Source organism: Leishmania infantum, chromosome 33 (genome assembly GCF_000002875.2).
Source record: "Leishmania infantum JPCM5 genome chromosome 33".
In the NCBI taxonomy this organism is placed as follows: Eukaryota; Euglenozoa; class Kinetoplastea; order Trypanosomatida; family Trypanosomatidae; genus Leishmania; species Leishmania infantum.
In genome coordinates, this window is record NC_009417.2 from 924,009 (window position 1) to 940,173 (window position 16,165).

A 16,165-nucleotide genomic window follows, 5' to 3' on the forward strand; every position below is an offset into this window, starting at 1 on the left:
AACATTATGCGAGCGAGCGGGACTGCATCGACGACGGGGTGGATTCAAGGCGCTGCCCGCCCGAACACATCCACATTGTGTAGCCTTGAGGTGCCAGCCCCCTATTTCAGCGTCCGACAAGTGTGCCAGTGGACTGCGATGGCGCACGAAAAGAGACGATGAATAGCCTCAAAGGAAAAATGCCGAAAAATGAGGCATCCATGGTGCACAGGCGCACACGCAGTCTTCCACTTGTTGCACACCTGCTGACCGAACGAGTGAAATAAAAGTACACATGATTGCTCTTCCGGCCACCTTCCACCTGCGCTTATCCTTTTTTATTTCCGCGTCTCACCTCTCTGTGTGCTCTTCTGCCGTCACTGGCCACCTTCTCATTTTGGCACATCGCCGTCACCACGGAGCGGCACCCACCCGAGCTGCCATCGTAGGCTATTTCAGTAGCTTAGACATTCTTCTTCCGTCGCCCATTTATGTCTATCGTATTGTAGTCCGTGCCTTTTTTCTTGTATTTTTTTTGCTTTTTCTGTGTTTTCCTGGCTCTCTTGTCACCTTGACTTCCGCTCTTCCGTTATACTCGCATCGCCTCCCCCCTCACCCGTCCCCTTCCCTCGCTCTACGGGAACGTAGTTGTTTCTTCTTGCCGCGTTTTTTATATTTTTATACACACACACACACTTATACACAGACACATATATATATACACACGCATACACAGACATCTATATATATATATTTACATAGTTATATCTAGTACAATTTTTTTTTGTGTGCGAGTTTTGCGTTCTTTACGGCGTGCGATGCAGAGCGTCTGCTTTTCGTATGCTCATCGCCCCTCCCCTACCCACGCCGCCTTCTTGCCGTGTGTTGCCAGTACTGCCTCTGTTTCCGATGGTTTAGTAATATTGTATTTTTTTTTCTTTAGTTTCTTGGCTTTCTTCCCTTCTTTGTTGCATGTGTACGCTGGGATCGTGTATGTCGGTGCGTCTTTCTCCGCTGCCACCGTTGGCACTCGTGTACGTGCTGCTTGACCTTTCCGCTTCTCTGCCTCTCACCCTTCACATCTTCCAGGCGCCATCACAAGAGTGCTCAGCAGGCCAGCGTATTTGTCGTGCTTTCCTGACTCTTGTCGCCTGGCGTGTTACCCCTTCTTGGTGTCGGCTCCGCTTACGCTCTTCTTCCATTGCATCGCATTCCTCGCAGCCGGTGAAGCGGGTGGTGGGGCGACATTCATTGTCTTGACAAGCTCGTCTCGGTGTGGTAGAAGTCGAGATCAGAACAACCGCCATGGATGCGGACAAGCGCCTTGCTACGTCGCCGGATGCACGCGGCGACTCCCCAAGCAGCAGCAACGCTCGCCTTCATTTGTGGTCCTCTTTTGATAGCGATGACGTGCCCCTCACCCTCAAACCCACGCCCGTTGGGGCGAGAACAGGGAACGGCAGTCAGGATGTCAGGCCAACAAAGGGGGCGGCATCTTCTACAAAAGTAACGACACCGATCATGTTGCACCCCGTGGCGGTGAACGCAACAGGCATGTCCGCCGATCAGCAGCGGCCGCCACCCTCCGTCTTCATAGCCACGCCGCCCTTGTTTCGCTCTATGTTACCTCCACGCGGCGCCGAGGCGAAGACAGTCGCTTACCCGGAAGTCTCTGATCAACCAGGCTCAGAGGAAGAAATGCAGATCCTCAAGCCGGCCACTGACATAACCCCAACTCAAGCTTCAATCATCAACATCAGCGGCAATCCCGCCGCGGCGATCCCGCCGTTGCCGTCCGTGAGTGTTGGTGAGCACAGCTTCGAAGCTGGCCGTTCAAGGCGCAAGCTAGGCGGCAAGTCGGAGGTATCGTTTATGCAAGCAACGTTGACGGCGCCGGGAGCTGGAGCTGCCCTACCTGTTGCGACGCCGGGTGCGAACCACAGCGTTTCGAGTGGCGGGGGCCACCTGCGCACCCCAAGCTCTCGCTTCGGGAAGGTGAGCGGTGCTGGATCTATGGCGTTCTTCTCGGGTGCCGGCGGCAGCTTACTCCCTGCCGAGGGAACGAGAGGCGGGCTGGCCAGCCGGGCTTCTGCTTGCCCCAGCTACCACGCGAGCAGTAGCGCGAACGAGGAAAACCGTTTCGACGGCACAGAGACGGTGGCCAGCGCCCTCGGCGGCGAGAAACCCCTCTTTTCCACTGTTCGGAGTGCTGAACACGCTAACAGGTCGTCTTCACCGAAGCCTGGCAGCGGCGCGGCACGGCCGCTCATCTGCCTGTCGTCCAAGATGCGCTCTGGCACCCGCTGTCCGGATCAGCATCACCACACCGCTGATCCGTCATTAGCGAGCACGTGGGCGTCGTCGTATAGACCAGGCGCGACCGCGACGCGGTCCGAGCGGCGCACTTGCCGGGTGCCCGTCTCTATGGCGGTCGTGATGAGTACAGTCATCACCGTCATCCTCGTTGCCGCCCTCACCATTGTGCCTCTCAACGCCGTCTCAACCCAGTCGGTCGACTATGTGATGTCGACGCTCAGTCTCTCGCTTGCCTCTTCCTACACGCGGTCGGTGGAGGCAACGATGCTGTTTTTGCCGAACGCGATCAGCGCCTACGCGTTTGCTTACATGAATTCATCGGACACGCAGGCATGGAACTGGAATGCCGCTGACATGCCGCAGGCGCTGCGGCAGATGTGTCACACAGTCGCCGGCACCGATCGCAACCCCACCTCCTTTTTGCTCTACATGTCCTTGAGCAGCCCGTACACGGGCTACAGCGCGTACTGCTCACAGCAGTACACCGATGACTGCCTGATCGGCAACTACATCACGGACAACTCGTCTCAGCCCCGCTACTTCGTTAACGGAACGACCTAAAACTACGCTGAGCCCCTCATCATGTACCCGGCTGTGCAAGCAATGACGCCGTGGGAGTACACGGTTGATTTTGGAGGGACAAAGAACACGTGGCATAGTGTTGTCATGCCGTGGTACGCACAATACCAACAGGCCCGGCTCTCAAAGGCGGCTGTAGGCGCTGCCTTGCCTCACGAGGCTGCTCCTGACTGTGATAGGCGCTCCTCCACAGGGCCCGAGCACTCGGTCGTTAACCCTCTCAAATACCTGAACGGGTACTGGCGCATCTTCAGCACCAACGTCAGCGTCATCACGTACACGTTACCGTTCGTCGACTACGCCGGCAACCCAGCCTCTATCATGGATGCCCTGCGTGCGGACGGCTTCAACGCCCTGCACTCCGACGGCCTCATTGCCGCGGCCAGCAGTGCCCGCGCCATGGTTGTCGACACGTCAAGTGGTCTTGTCTTCATCACCTCCTGGGGACAGGACACGACAGTGCGGTTGGACAACTGGAACACGTCGTGCAACTGCACTCCTGGCGGAAGCAACCAGCGAGCGTTATACCTAGAAGACATCACAGACCCGCTCATGATTGCTGCCGTGCAGAACGTTGGCGGGCAGGAAGGCATCGCCGACACGCCGTTAGAGGTGGATCGGTGGATCGGTCAATTCACTTTTAACGACACCGAAAACCTGATGGTGATCAGCCGCGTTGCCATCTCCTCTGACTACTCCGACATGAACCTCGTCGTGATCTACGCCATGTGCAAGAATGACTTCATCGTCTTCATCAATCATGTACAAATTACCGCCCTTATCGCAGTCGTGCTGGTTCTGGTGGTTATTGTGCTGATCGAGATCTCCCTTCTGTACCTGCTTGTGCAGCCGGTGCGCGGGGTGGCAGCCGGTCTGCGCGCAGCTGCGGAGCTGCGCGACGGCAAAGAGTGCGTCGACCACGCAACGTCCTTGATCAAGGAGGTGGCGGAGATGCAGCGTTACTTCCACATTATGAATAGAAAGCTAATGCAGATGAAGACGTTTCTCCCGCAGGGTATGCTCGGGGCCCAAGCCGTGCACACCGACATTCAAGGCGCCAGCGATGCCGGCTTGACTGTTTTCCCCACCTCGACGTTACATGGGCGGGGAGGTGGCGGCGTGTGGGAGAATGCGTACGGCGACGATGGGTACGGTGGACCGGGTGACATGCTTGGCGGCGACGGCAGCGGCGACGTCTGCGCAGCCCACCGCGGCGGCAAAGACAGCGACTCTGAGCTGGGAAGTATACTCGACGCGAGTGAGACGGGCCAGAAGCAGCGCCGGGGCTGCGGCCAGCCAGTGGCGGAGGTGGCACACCTCCGTCTGAATGATCACGTGCTCCTCGAGGAGGTGAACCGCTTTCGTCGGCGCTACTGCAGCACCATCGTTTTCTGCATGCACTTGATGGAGTCTGAGATCAGCGTAAAGTTCTTGAACAAGAACTGCGTCTACTTCACCGAGGGTGTGCTGCCGTGCGTGCTGCGTTACGGCGGCGTGATTGAGTTGCAGCGGCCGGACTACATTGTCGTCAGCTTCGGCGCGCACAACAAGGTCGCGCTGCACCAGAACCGCGCCGCCATGTGCGCGCTGGAGGTGATGAAGGTGCTAAACGCCACCACCCCGATCGGCCCACGCGTGGGGTGCATGATCGACGCAAGCGAGTACTATGTCGGCACCTGCGGCGCGGCGGACCGTAACGCGCTCGTCACCTTCAGCAACAGCCTAGTCCCGAAGGTTGACCTCATTCGCGTGCTCAAGTCTGTGCAGACGCAGATTGTTCTCACGCAGCGACTCGCCTCCACCCTGGAAAGCTCGATGCTCGTCATGCCGGTGGATTGCATGATACTGAACCCGATCGGCTTGAAGGAGATCATTCTATACGAGCTGCGGGGCGACATCCGCATGCTGCCGTCGAAGGTGTCTGTGGTGATGGTGCGCGAGGTCATCCGTGCTGTGCGCATGGGCTTCACTCACATGCTCAAGGGCGACTATAGCAGGGCACTAGAGATCCTGGAGCCGTTCGAGACAATGGAGTTGCAGGCGGCCCGCCTCGGCTTCATGTGCAAGGTCTTTACCTCACACAACATTAACCGCCCGTTTGTGCGGTCCGTCACACGCCTTACTTTTTCTGAGGCACACTTTGCAGGCTACAACGATTGCTGGTCCACGGAGTGGGGCGAGTTACACGAGAGCGGCACCTCTTTCGGCGCTCACGGGCACAAGAGTACTACTGACGGCTCCGTGGAGACCGCGAATCCGCTAGCCGCCGGTGGTGGCATCGGCGGCAGCGCCTCCTCCTTCGCGTTTTCGCCCTTCAGCAATGACCTCGATCCGGCGACGCTTCTGATGACGCCGCCGACGCTTCGGTTGGTTGTCGGGGCTTCCTTGAACCTTTCCTTATCTAGCAAGGAAGGCTCCAAGCAGATAAATGAGGGCAGCGTGACGGTGGGCGCCGCGTCGGTTGCCACTCGCGCCGACGAAGGCTCTCTGACCATGCGCAGGAGCACCGGCGCCGCTGAGGAGAAGGCTGAGCAGAATGAACTGGAAAGAGCGGCTGCGAGACGTGCCGTGGCGGATGAGGGCGAGACAGCGCTCTTCGAGATATTTGTGGAGAACCAGCCCGACGACGATGACGACGTGGATGACGGAGAAGCCGAGGCGGGCGGGAGGGGCAGCTGGGCTGGCAGCAGCGCGTATTACAGCGCTTTCAACAAGGCGACAAACAACGGCGGCTTCGGCGGCGGCGGCGGCGGAGAGGTGCCGGTGAAGCATTGTACCGCAGCAGCTATGAGCACAAGAGAGGCGATACGGTGCCCTCGAAAAAGTGAGTTGCCCCTCGTCTTCAACGACTACGAGGGCAACACGTGGCGCCGCTCCTACGACATACTAGGTACTGGCGCCTTCTCCACCGTATACCGCGGCCTATCCATGTCTGGCAACCTCGTTGCGCTCAAGTGCTTCCAACTCGGCGCTCGAAACATCGAAGTGCACGCAATCGTCGATGAAGTGCGGCTGTTTGCAAACCTGCACCACGAAAACGTTGTGCAGTACCTCAGCTTGTACGTGTCGGAGTCGTACGTGATCGAGATTATGGAGTTTGTGCCGGGCGGCTCCCTCGATACACTGCTGAAGAGCTTTGGCTCTCTTCGGCCAGAGTCAGTGCGACGCTACCTGCGAGATATCGCGCGTGGTTTGAGCTATCTGCACACGGCAAACATAGTGCACTGCGACATCAAGCCACACAACGTCCTCCTTGCCATGGATGGACAGTGCAAGCTGAGCGACTTCGGCTCCGCAATCGCCCGGGCGACCTCGTCCATATGCAGCATTGACAACGTTCTTGAGATGCGCGGCACGCCGGGCTATATGGCGCCTGAGGTGGCGCGCGGTGACGTGCCGACCATAAAGAGTGACGTGTACTCGCTGGGAATCACCATTTTAGAGCTTCTCACTGGGAGGCTGCCTTGGGACTACGCCGATGCATTCGCCCCGAAGCTTTCAGGGAAGCTGGCACAACCCAAGAGCACTCCTGAGCAGCGCGCGTCGCAGCTGCATACGTGCCCCGCGGCGGGAGCGCGGGGCACAGGGGTGGCAGACGGCGCTGTCGCACAGGCGGGCGCCGATCTGTCGGAAAAGACGTTGAATGCGGGGATCTCTGCCACCCGGGGGCCCTCGGGCGGGCCCATCACGGATAGCCACCTCTATGCCGCGACGATGCTGTCGAACGCAAGCTACGCAGGCCCGGCCACGCCTATGGGCGAGATGGTGTGCGGCTTTGGCAGTGGTCCTCTCTCTTCGAAAAATCAGAGCGGTGAGGCGGAGCACAGCTTCAGACGTTTGGAGTTTAGCGGCAGCGGCGCAGGGATCACCGAAGGGAGCTCTGGCCTGCCCCCACACGCACTGGCAAGCACACCGGAAGAGAGGGCCTCTGCGACTGTTGCTTCCCTGAGAGCCACCACCTCTCTCGCGAAGGTCGCCGCGGCGGAGAACGCGGCAGCCGGAGCATGCAATGATGACGGCACCGTTATGCCTCTCGGTGGTGCCCTAAAGCGTTCCCTGGAGATCAATCAGAGTCGGCAGCAACATGACAGCATCGCTTACAGCCCTTCCTCTACCTCTCGGCCCCCTTCCAGTTCGATCTTATCTTCGTTCTACCAGACCCAGCGCTTCGCTGTGCCGCTACACCGCCGACCTATCGAACAAGTGCTTCGAAGCTCCACCCAGCTTGTTGTGTATATTGGACGTGGGCTAGTGGTGCCGCGGATCCCCGATACGCTGGATGAGGACGTGATAAACTTCCTGGAGCTGTGTCTGAAACCTGACCCGGCAGAGCGTGCCTCCATGTCGGAGCTGATGCTTCACCCATGGCTGATGTAAAGAGCACGAGGGAGGACAGGAGGGTTGAGGCTAGGGCAAGCCGGGTAGGCAAGGTGTACGCAGGCGGTGTATGCCTGCACTACTCGCCTGCATTTTGTGGCAGCTTCACTTGGCGTGATCTCTTTCTCTCTCCCCTTTTGCACCCCCAGCTTCACCCCCCCCCCCCCAATGAGCGCTAAGCTGACCGTATGCAGGTCATGTCCACATCCTCCCGCACAGGCCTGCATGCGCGCGTTCCCTCGCTTTTCCTTTTTCTGCTGTTTCGTTTCCCTGACGAGCGATCTTTTCTTTGGCGGCGTCTTCCGTTACTGGGTGACTTCATTGCATGCCCCGTGCACCGCAAAGGACGCGTTTCCTTTTCTTTTCTTTATGCACTTCGCTTCCTTTTCCGATCGATACGTTACATGGGTTTGTGCATCCACATGTATAGACAAATATGTATATATATATAGACGTGTACATGTGTGTGCGTGTTGAAGGTGGTGCCCCCCTTTCCCTTCCCACTTCCCTGTGCCGCTCAGACAGGCTCAGGTGCTCCAAACAGGTCTCTCGTTGCCCGGCTCCCCTTCTCGTATCCCATTACTTTTTTTTGAATTTTCGTATTCCTCAGTTTTTGTTGTACCCGGCTTTTTCGTCTTGGTATCTCAGGACACAGCAGCACGGCTGGCAAGCTTGCCAAGCAACAGGCAATGCCAGGGGCGCCGACGCCAACTGCTTAGGCCACGAGCCCGGCTACTGCTCTCGGACGCCAGGGCGCAATCCCCCGAAACCGCGATACGCGATGCGACACCCTCAGACAAGAGGCGCATGACAGCGGCGATCCCACGCCAGAAGAGCAAGGATGTTGAGCTGACAAGATGGCAGGGGGACTCTCCTCGCCCGGCCCCGCACGGGCACCTGTCCGCACTTGGGATTCCTGCAACGGCGGGTGACTGGCAGCGACATCATGGGGTGTAGATGGCTTAATACAAACTTCTCCGCTAGCGTTGCGGTAACCCACCCCCGCCAGAGCCTCCACTCCCGCCGGCTTGTGCTGTAAGGGCGCCCGACCCGGCGCTATGCCTGGTATGCTACGCGCGATGTGCGGATCGCTCGACGCTCACATCACGCCCCGTCTCCCTCTGTGGCCGTGCACGCAGTGACCTGTTTACGCACATCTCCCTTGAGCGACATGGCCTTTCCCCGCCGGCTGACCATCGCTGCCCCCTATGCCCCTTCACAAGGATAAGCTGCGGGCTCTTTGTGCGCCGGCACATGCGTCTCCGCGGGGCCCCTTCCGCTTGACACACCGACTCCTGCCCAGGGGCGTGCGGGCTGAGGAGAGGGCGGAGTGCCCCTGCCGCCACAGACTCATGGCATCGCTCCACCTGTCGCTGCGCGTGCGGGCACGACTCCGCGACAGCGACACCGTGCTTAAGCAGACCCCGCCATGCCACAAGGCGAGCACGGTGCGCACGCGCTGTCAAGCAGAGCTGGCATGGCGCATCGCACCCAGGCAAGGCATCAAGAGGGGCGCAGAGCAGGATTGCCCCACGGGCAAGACGTGGGGCGATGCACACGAATCAGCTCCATAGTGCATGCGCGCGAAGCATGCAGCATTTCCTGCATCTGACCGGTGCGGGCTGATGAGGCGCAGATGCCAAAGGCATCGTGAAGGCACCCTCGAGCTCCACCACCGGGTCCTCCAGACTCCCACGTGCAGAGCCTCCACACCATATTATGGGATGCCGCCGCTTGAAGCGACTGAGGGGACGAAGCGTGGCACACAGGCAGGGGGGGCGTAGGACCTCGGGGGGGGGCCTGGCCCTGAGGCTGGCGGACTTCGTCCCTGCGCTCATCCGGCATGCGCCCTGGCCACCCCCCGTTGCCCGCACGGCAGACGCTACTGCCTCGGCTCTAGACGACGACCCTGGACGTCGCTCGCTTTAGATGAGGGCATGCAACCCACACGCGTCTCCATGTGGAGCCGATCGCGCCGCACGCATGCAGGGAAGGGACGAGGAAGGAGAGGGAGGCCCCGCTAGGCGCACGGCTTCGATTCGACGGCAGACGACGAGGGAGGCAGCCTGCAGCGCAGCAGGCGCAGGTGCACTGTGGCTGTGTAATGCGCACGTCTTGTTGGCTTGTTCATGGTAGAATGGGCGTGCGAAAGGCACCAACATGCGCTCAAGCGCTGCTGTATACTGATGACGGGGACGACACCCCTCAGTGCGTGGCACCACAAGGGCCAGTGCACCCTCACTCTCTGTGGGGAAGCCATGCAGCCCCCCCCCCCTCCACAGTATCCCTGTCAAGTGCCGAACGCCGCGCTTCCGGTGGCGACACGGTCAAGCACCCACGGTGTGAGGGGGTCAGAGCGGTGCATCGCCACGGGCATGCCGGCGGTCAGGTCGTGGATCGGCGTTGCGTTGGAGCGACCTGCGGCAGCGAACACGTGTGTACCGCGCATATAGCATGGCAGCGTGAATCGAGCTCATCCCGCCTGGCCCTCACGCTGCCTACAGAGGTGGAGAGAGGGGGGAGCCCGAGTGCCACCCCGAGGGGGATGCATCGAATGGCGAGCGGCATAGCGGCCGCGGCTGTGAGGCGACCTGAAGAGCGCGTGTGGGTGGGTGTGGTGTGTGAGGCAGGGGCCGTGCTCCGATGAATGCGCCGGCGCATTGCTGTACCGTGCGCGCCTGCGGCTGCGTGGCACCACGCGATGGGGAGGGAGGGGGGCTGTGGCAGGCCGGATAGAGTGATCTTTAACGGATGTTCTAGGGTAGAATGGACAAGGTGAAGGCAAAATCGAAATGAAGAAAATACCGATGCGTCCAAGGGCTGTGGCGGCCAAGCTCCGCGGACATGTACTCAGGCAGTCTCTGAGGAGACTCTGCTACACCTGTTGGAGTATGCGTGTCACAGCGAATGAGGCGAATAAAATAATACTGTCGTGCTTGTACTCTGTTTGGTGGTGTTGTTCGCGAGGTTGTACTCGTTGGTGTGTGCGGATCTGCCGCTCGTCTCTCTTTGCCTTCTTTCCGGAGAGTGGAGAGAAGAGAGTGCGCAAGCAAGCACACCATTGAAAGCAAAAGGCATCACAGAGTTCCAAGGATTACACACACACACACACACACACACACACAGCAACCAATGAGGGTACTTGTCTGTGGTGGTGTGGGGTATATTGGTACGCACTTTGTACGCGAGCTGCTGCGTTACAGTCCCCATGATGTGATCATTGCCGACAGCCTCGAGGCCACTCACGGTTCTGATGTGCACGTGGACACGGAGAAAAACTATGCTGCACGAAACCCTGGCGCAAACTTAGAGGAGGTGAAGAGGAGCGGCTACCGTTTCGCAAAGCTGGAGGTGGGCGACGTGCGCGATGTCAACTTTCTCGAGCACGTCTTCACCACACACGCGCCGATCGATGCTGTGGTGCACATGTGTGCACACATTGTGGTGCCGGAGAGCGTGCGCGACCCGCTTCGGTACTACGACAACAACGTCGTTGGTATGCTGCGCATCTTGCAGACCATGCTCAAGTACAAGTGCGACAAGCTCATTCTCTCCAGCACGGCTGCTCTCTTCGGTAACCCTTACGCTCGCATGAAGGCTGGCTCGACCGATGAGCCGGACCCGATGAAACCTATCCAGTCCAACGCCAAGTGCATGCCGGAGAGTCCGTATGGCACGACCAAGCTGGTGGACGAGTACATGCTGAAGGACTGCGCTGCCGCCTACGGTATCAAGAGCGTGTGCCTGCGCTACTTCAATGCGTGCGGCGCCGACGCCGAGGGCGACATTGGCGAGACCCACGAGCCCGAGTCGCATCTTATCCCGCTCATCCTGCGCGTGCCGCTGGCGGACAAGATTAACGCCTACAACGCTGTGCACCATCCGGACCGCCAAAAGGTGAACGACTACATCTCCATCTTCGGCACCGACTACCCAACTCCGGACGGCACGTGCATTCGTGATTACGTGCACGTGAAGGATCTGTCCTCGGCCCACGTACGGGCGCTGGACTACCTGGCTAAGCTGACCCCCGACGACAAGGACAAATTCTTTTCCACGTTCAACCTTGGCACGTCGAAGGGCTACTCAGTGCGCGAGGTCATCGAGGCGGCGCGGCGCGTAACGGGACACCCGATTCCGGAAAGGGAGGAGAAGCGCCGCGACGGCGACCCCCCGGTGCTCGTGGCGTCCGGCGAGGAGGCGGCGGCAGCACTTGGATGGAATCTGGAGTACGAATCGATCGACAAGATTATCGACTCCGCGTGGAAGTTTCACAGCAAGCACCCTGTCGGCTATGAGCTTCACTAAGCTGCACGAAACGCTGAACACACGCCTGCTGGGCTCCAACGGCATGCTAATGCAACGGGGGGGGGCTAACACGTATGCACGAACGTTAACATGCACCCACCCATGGCTTCGCTCCGCCTCGTCAGCGTTGAAGCTGTCTTGACCCCCGCCCTTTCGAAGATACGTCACCCTGAATATTTCAGGGAGGTCCTTTGTCTCTCTCTTGGATGTGTTTGTGTATTTTGCCTATGTTGGTGCCCTCTCACGGGCTGTCTCTTCGCATTCGTTCTTCCTTGCATGTGCCAGCATCGGTGCGCTGCGTGCCCACGGATTCGCATCCGCCGCTCAGTTTGCAGAGCTGCCGAAAAAATGTGTTTGCCTTTATTTCTTTCAAAGTGTCCATTCTACCGTAGAACATCCGTTAAAGATCACTCTATCCGGCCTGCCACAGCCCCCCTCCCTCCCCATCGCGTGGTGCCACGCAGCCGCAGGCGCGCACGGTACAGCAATGCGCCGGCGCATTCATCGGAGCACGGCCCCTGCCTCACACACCACACCCACCCACACGCGCTCTTCAGGTCGCCTCACAGCCGCGGCCGCTATGCCGCTCGCCATTCGATGCATCCCCCTCGGGGTGGCACTCGGGCTCCCCCCCTCTCTCCACCTCTGTAGGCAGCGTGAGGGCCAGGCGGGATGAGCTCGATTCACGCTGCCATGCTATATGCGCGGTACACACGTGTTCGCTGCCGCAGGTCGCTCCAACGCAACGCCGATCCACGACCTGACCGCCGGCATGCCCGTGGCGATGCACCGCTCTGACCCCCTCACACCGTGGGTGCTTGACCGTGTCGCCACCGGAAGCGCGGCGTTCGGCACTTGACAGGGATACTGTGGAGGGGGGGGGCTGCATGGCTTCCCCACAGAGAGTGAGGGTGCACTGGCCCTTGTGGTGCCACGCACTGAGGGGTGTCGTCCCCGTCATCCGCGGAGGAGAAAACGAGGGGAACGGAACAGAAAAAGGACACGACGCTGCTCGGTCCCACACGAATGTGCGCACGCAACTCAGTGAATCGAAGCCGGCCGGCGGTGCGCCGGTGTTTTAGTGATGTGCCTTTTTTCACTTCTCATTGACAATGACAGAGGCAATTGTAGAAGAAGCAAAGAGGCGGATGAGGAGGAGGGCTTGGCGAAATCGTGTGCCCGAGTACTTCCACGGCACCCCGCGCAAATGTGGCCCATCGTGCATAGCCATCTCCCGTGCGCACCCCTCTCTCTCACGACGTTGCCCTCGACCTTCCATCCACTCTTGTGTTTCTCTTCTCCGTATTCAATGCCGCCTCCATCTACAGCCCTTGCAGGTTTTGCATAGACTCGTCTTTCACTGTCTGCCGTGCGCTGTTTTTCTCCTTGCTGAGAGTTTCGGTGTACGTGCGCGAATATGTGCGTCCGTGTTGTGGGTGTCGGGCACACATGTGCGGAGTGCTCTCGGCTTCTCTCTCTTGTTCCCCCTTCTTTCTGTTCCTGGGCTATGGATAATGGAACGAGTCGCGCGTTGTGCGTCCGTTTTTTTCTTCCTGCCTTTTCGTGTGTTTTTTTTTTAATTTGCTCTTGGTCTTCTTCCTCGGCGTGCGTGGGAGGGGGCACTCTGGAAAGGAGCGGCAGTGTGGTGGTGGTGGTGGTGCCCATCACCCCCCTCTTCTTCCTCGCCCCATTCTGTGCCCATCTTCTTTCCCCCTTTCCATACACACACACAAATGCACACGCACGAGCATGCACTAAAAGAAGTGAGAGGCATTTAAATTTCTGTGCGTCCTTTCAGGCGTACGACTGGCGCAGTTTCTCGTGCAACGTGTTTTTCGTGCGTGTGGGCAAGACGAGACGAAGAAGATGGACCCGCGTGCTCTTGCGGAGGGGGAAGACCGGTGGAAAGGAAACGGGGCAAACACAAGATTATGGGGAGGGGGAGACAGCACGAGTCGCGCTTGCACTGATGGAGCCGAGCTTGCACGCATCGCGACGGTGAACTTCGAAGACGCCGTCTTTGGTCGCTCACGTGAGAGCCCTTCCGTTTCTTTGCTTTGCTGTTTGCGTCTTTGGATTTCATCTGTTCGGTTCTCCGAGTCTGATCGCGCGTCAGCACTGCACCCCACTCTTTTCTCTCACACCGCTGCTTGGTGCCATTCCCACTCTACGTTTTGTTTGCGTCTTCAGGCACAGACACAAGCAGGAGGCGGCGACATGGTGCTGAATACCGCCGATGACGCCCGTTGCAGGATTGCCGCCTGCACGCTGCCCTCTCCGTCCCCGCGCATTTCTCCAGCGCGCGGAAGGCGGAAAACCGCAGCTGCGGCTTTGGAGAAGAACGCGAACGCGTGCGATGCGTACGGTCTCCTTCACGCAATCACGCTTCTCTTTCCTTTCTTTTTTCGTGCTTGTACTCCGATATTGTTGCCACAAGTGAGTGAAAGCGGTGCAACATCCTCCACCACACGCCCCGCATGGAGGCACGCGTGGCGGAAGTGTGCGTTTTTGCATAGGTGTGTAGGCGGTCTTTCTTTGCTTCTCTCGTGGTGCATCACTCTAGAGACAGCCATGCACAAGACTGCTTCGATACGGTTAGCGACAGGGGGAGCGGCGGAAGCGACGCGTGCATGCGCGCGGGCTACCTCAAACGCCGTTGCTGTTCCAGCCGTGGCGCGAGGGACGCATTACTCATTGTTTCTTCAACGGCATCATCGTGCGCTGGGCGTGCACAGCTGTGGTGAGGGCGCAGACTCACGCTTTCAGGCGCATCGATGCAGCCGCGCCTTCATCAAGTCTCGCTCATTGCCTCCAGATGATCCCTTCGGTGAGCGCAGCACCTGGGAGGACCCGAGCGACGGCATCTACGCTGCCTGGAAGGACGTTGACCAGGAGGCATTTGTAAATGCCACGGAGAGCCTGGAGGTGCGCCAGGCACACTTCGGCCCGGAGTGGGCCCGCTTCAGCACGGTGGGCCGCATGTCCATCAAGAAGATGCGAGAAGAGCAGAAACTGCAGAACTCGCCGCCGTCAGGTGCGGCTGAAAGTGAGTCACAGGGCGCTGGGGTAGCGGCGGCGGCGCCCGGTTCTTTGACACGGCGCTACCCCACAGCAGAGGAGCTGCACGAGGCAGACTTGAGGCAGCGGCGTCGGCTGCTGGAGCGCAACTACAGCAGCTACGAGGCCTTTCTGGAGCACGAGGTCGGTGACGGTGAAGGGTTTGCAGAGGCGGATGAGGGCCTCGCCTTCGCGCCAGAGGCAGGGGCGCACCGAGGAGATGCCCGGGCGGAGCTGTACTCGGCCGCATCGATGGAGAGTGCGTTCTCGTCTGTGGAAGGCCTTGACGGGCTCGACCGCATGGCTCAGCGCAACGTAGAGCGAGAGGCACGAGAGACACTAGAGGCAGCCGAGGTACCAGAACGGGTGCCGCTGCCGCCTTTCATGTTCGAGCCGGACACCCGTGACGTGGCTGCGACACCGGCACTCTCATCGTCGAACCTGACCCCCACCACCAGCTCAGCGCCGACGGCAACGGAGATCACGAGGCCAAAGACGGCGACAAGCATGTCTACAGCAGAACCGTGCTCGATGCGCGGCTCTCCCTCGGAGTCGGCTTCGCCTTCTACGTCCGCAGCTGCAGGTGGCATCCCTGCCTACGTTGTGCGGCAAGTGCTGGGGGCTCTCGGTAGCCCGCATGGTGATTCCCGCCTTCCCCTCACCGATCCCCTGCATTGGGGCACGGAGGATATCATACGCTTTCTGACACTTATGGAGCAGCCGCCCATCTCTGCTGACTCCGGCGACTGGCCGGCGTCATCGGCATGGTCGACAATGGATGACACGATGTGCAACACATTTCGCATGGCTTGCGTGACGGGTGAGACACTGCTGAACGTGGTGACGCCGCCTCGTTTGTTTCGGCTCATGCGCCAGTGGCACATTCGCCGACACGATGTCGTGAGCAAAGCCTGGAAGCTGCGAGCGCAGGCCGAGGGAGCACTCGCTACGGAAGCGGATAGCTGTCTTCCAGATGATGTAGTACAGATGGCCGTGGCGCAGAACTGCGAGCGGCTGGCAGAGGCGGTGCAGCAGCTGGACCGCAACCTCATTCACGAAACCATTCTTCTGTGTTTTCCATACGGTCACTGAGGGGTTATGTGGCGCCGTGCTGCGGCTATAGTTCGAAGCCCGATCCGCCTCTGTGCTGCCCGACGCACACAGCATCTTCTTTCTGGTTGCCGCAGGTGTCGAGGCTTCTCTTTCAAGCGGGCGTTCATCTCTTTTTGGTTGCAGCTGTTGTAAACACGAGCGTTTTGCACCACCGTTCGAATAGATGGGCGACAGAGTAGGGATGGGGGGGCGGAGTGTCGGCACTGCTATAGCAGGAGGGCGTCCGTGTGTCTTCTGGCTGCTCGCCGCATATGTTTGGTATGCCTGCCGCATGAGGAACGCAAGGGAAGGCGTTGCGAAGAAAAAAACAAACAGAATATCGTCTCTCATTTGCCACGCCTCGTTCCGCGCTCGTTGGGAGCGAGGAGGCAAAGCCGCGCGCTGTGCTACCCGGGGCTTGTGAGAGTACCGTTTGGGCTGCGTGTGTGCGTGGCTT

At 59.5% G+C, this 16,165-nt stretch overlaps 2 protein-coding genes and 1 pseudogene across 3 annotated transcripts; all 3 read left to right on the forward strand.

The window, feature by feature from the left end:
* The first annotated feature begins 1,284 nt into the window (after window positions 1-1,284).
* Window positions 1,285-7,251, forward strand: LINJ_33_2420 (annotated as a pseudogene). Its single transcript has one exon. A coding segment is annotated over exon 1 (5,967 nt).
* A 3,132-nt stretch (window positions 7,252-10,383) lies between these two features.
* On the forward strand, window positions 10,384-11,559 carry LINJ_33_2430 (putative udp-glc 4'-epimerase; the record flags this gene model as incomplete). Its single annotated transcript, XM_003392701.1, has 1 exon — window positions 10,384-11,559. One exon carries the CDS (start codon window positions 10,384-10,386, stop codon window positions 11,557-11,559), a length of 1,176 nt encoding a protein of 391 aa, XP_003392749.1.
* Window positions 11,560-14,130: 2,571 nt separating this feature from the next.
* LINJ_33_2440 (conserved hypothetical protein) lies at window positions 14,131-15,708 on the forward strand (the record flags this gene model as incomplete). Its single annotated transcript, XM_003392702.1, has 1 exon — window positions 14,131-15,708. One exon carries the CDS (start codon window positions 14,131-14,133, stop codon window positions 15,706-15,708), a length of 1,578 nt encoding a protein of 525 aa, XP_003392750.1.
* Between the last annotated feature and the right edge of the window lie 457 nt (window positions 15,709-16,165).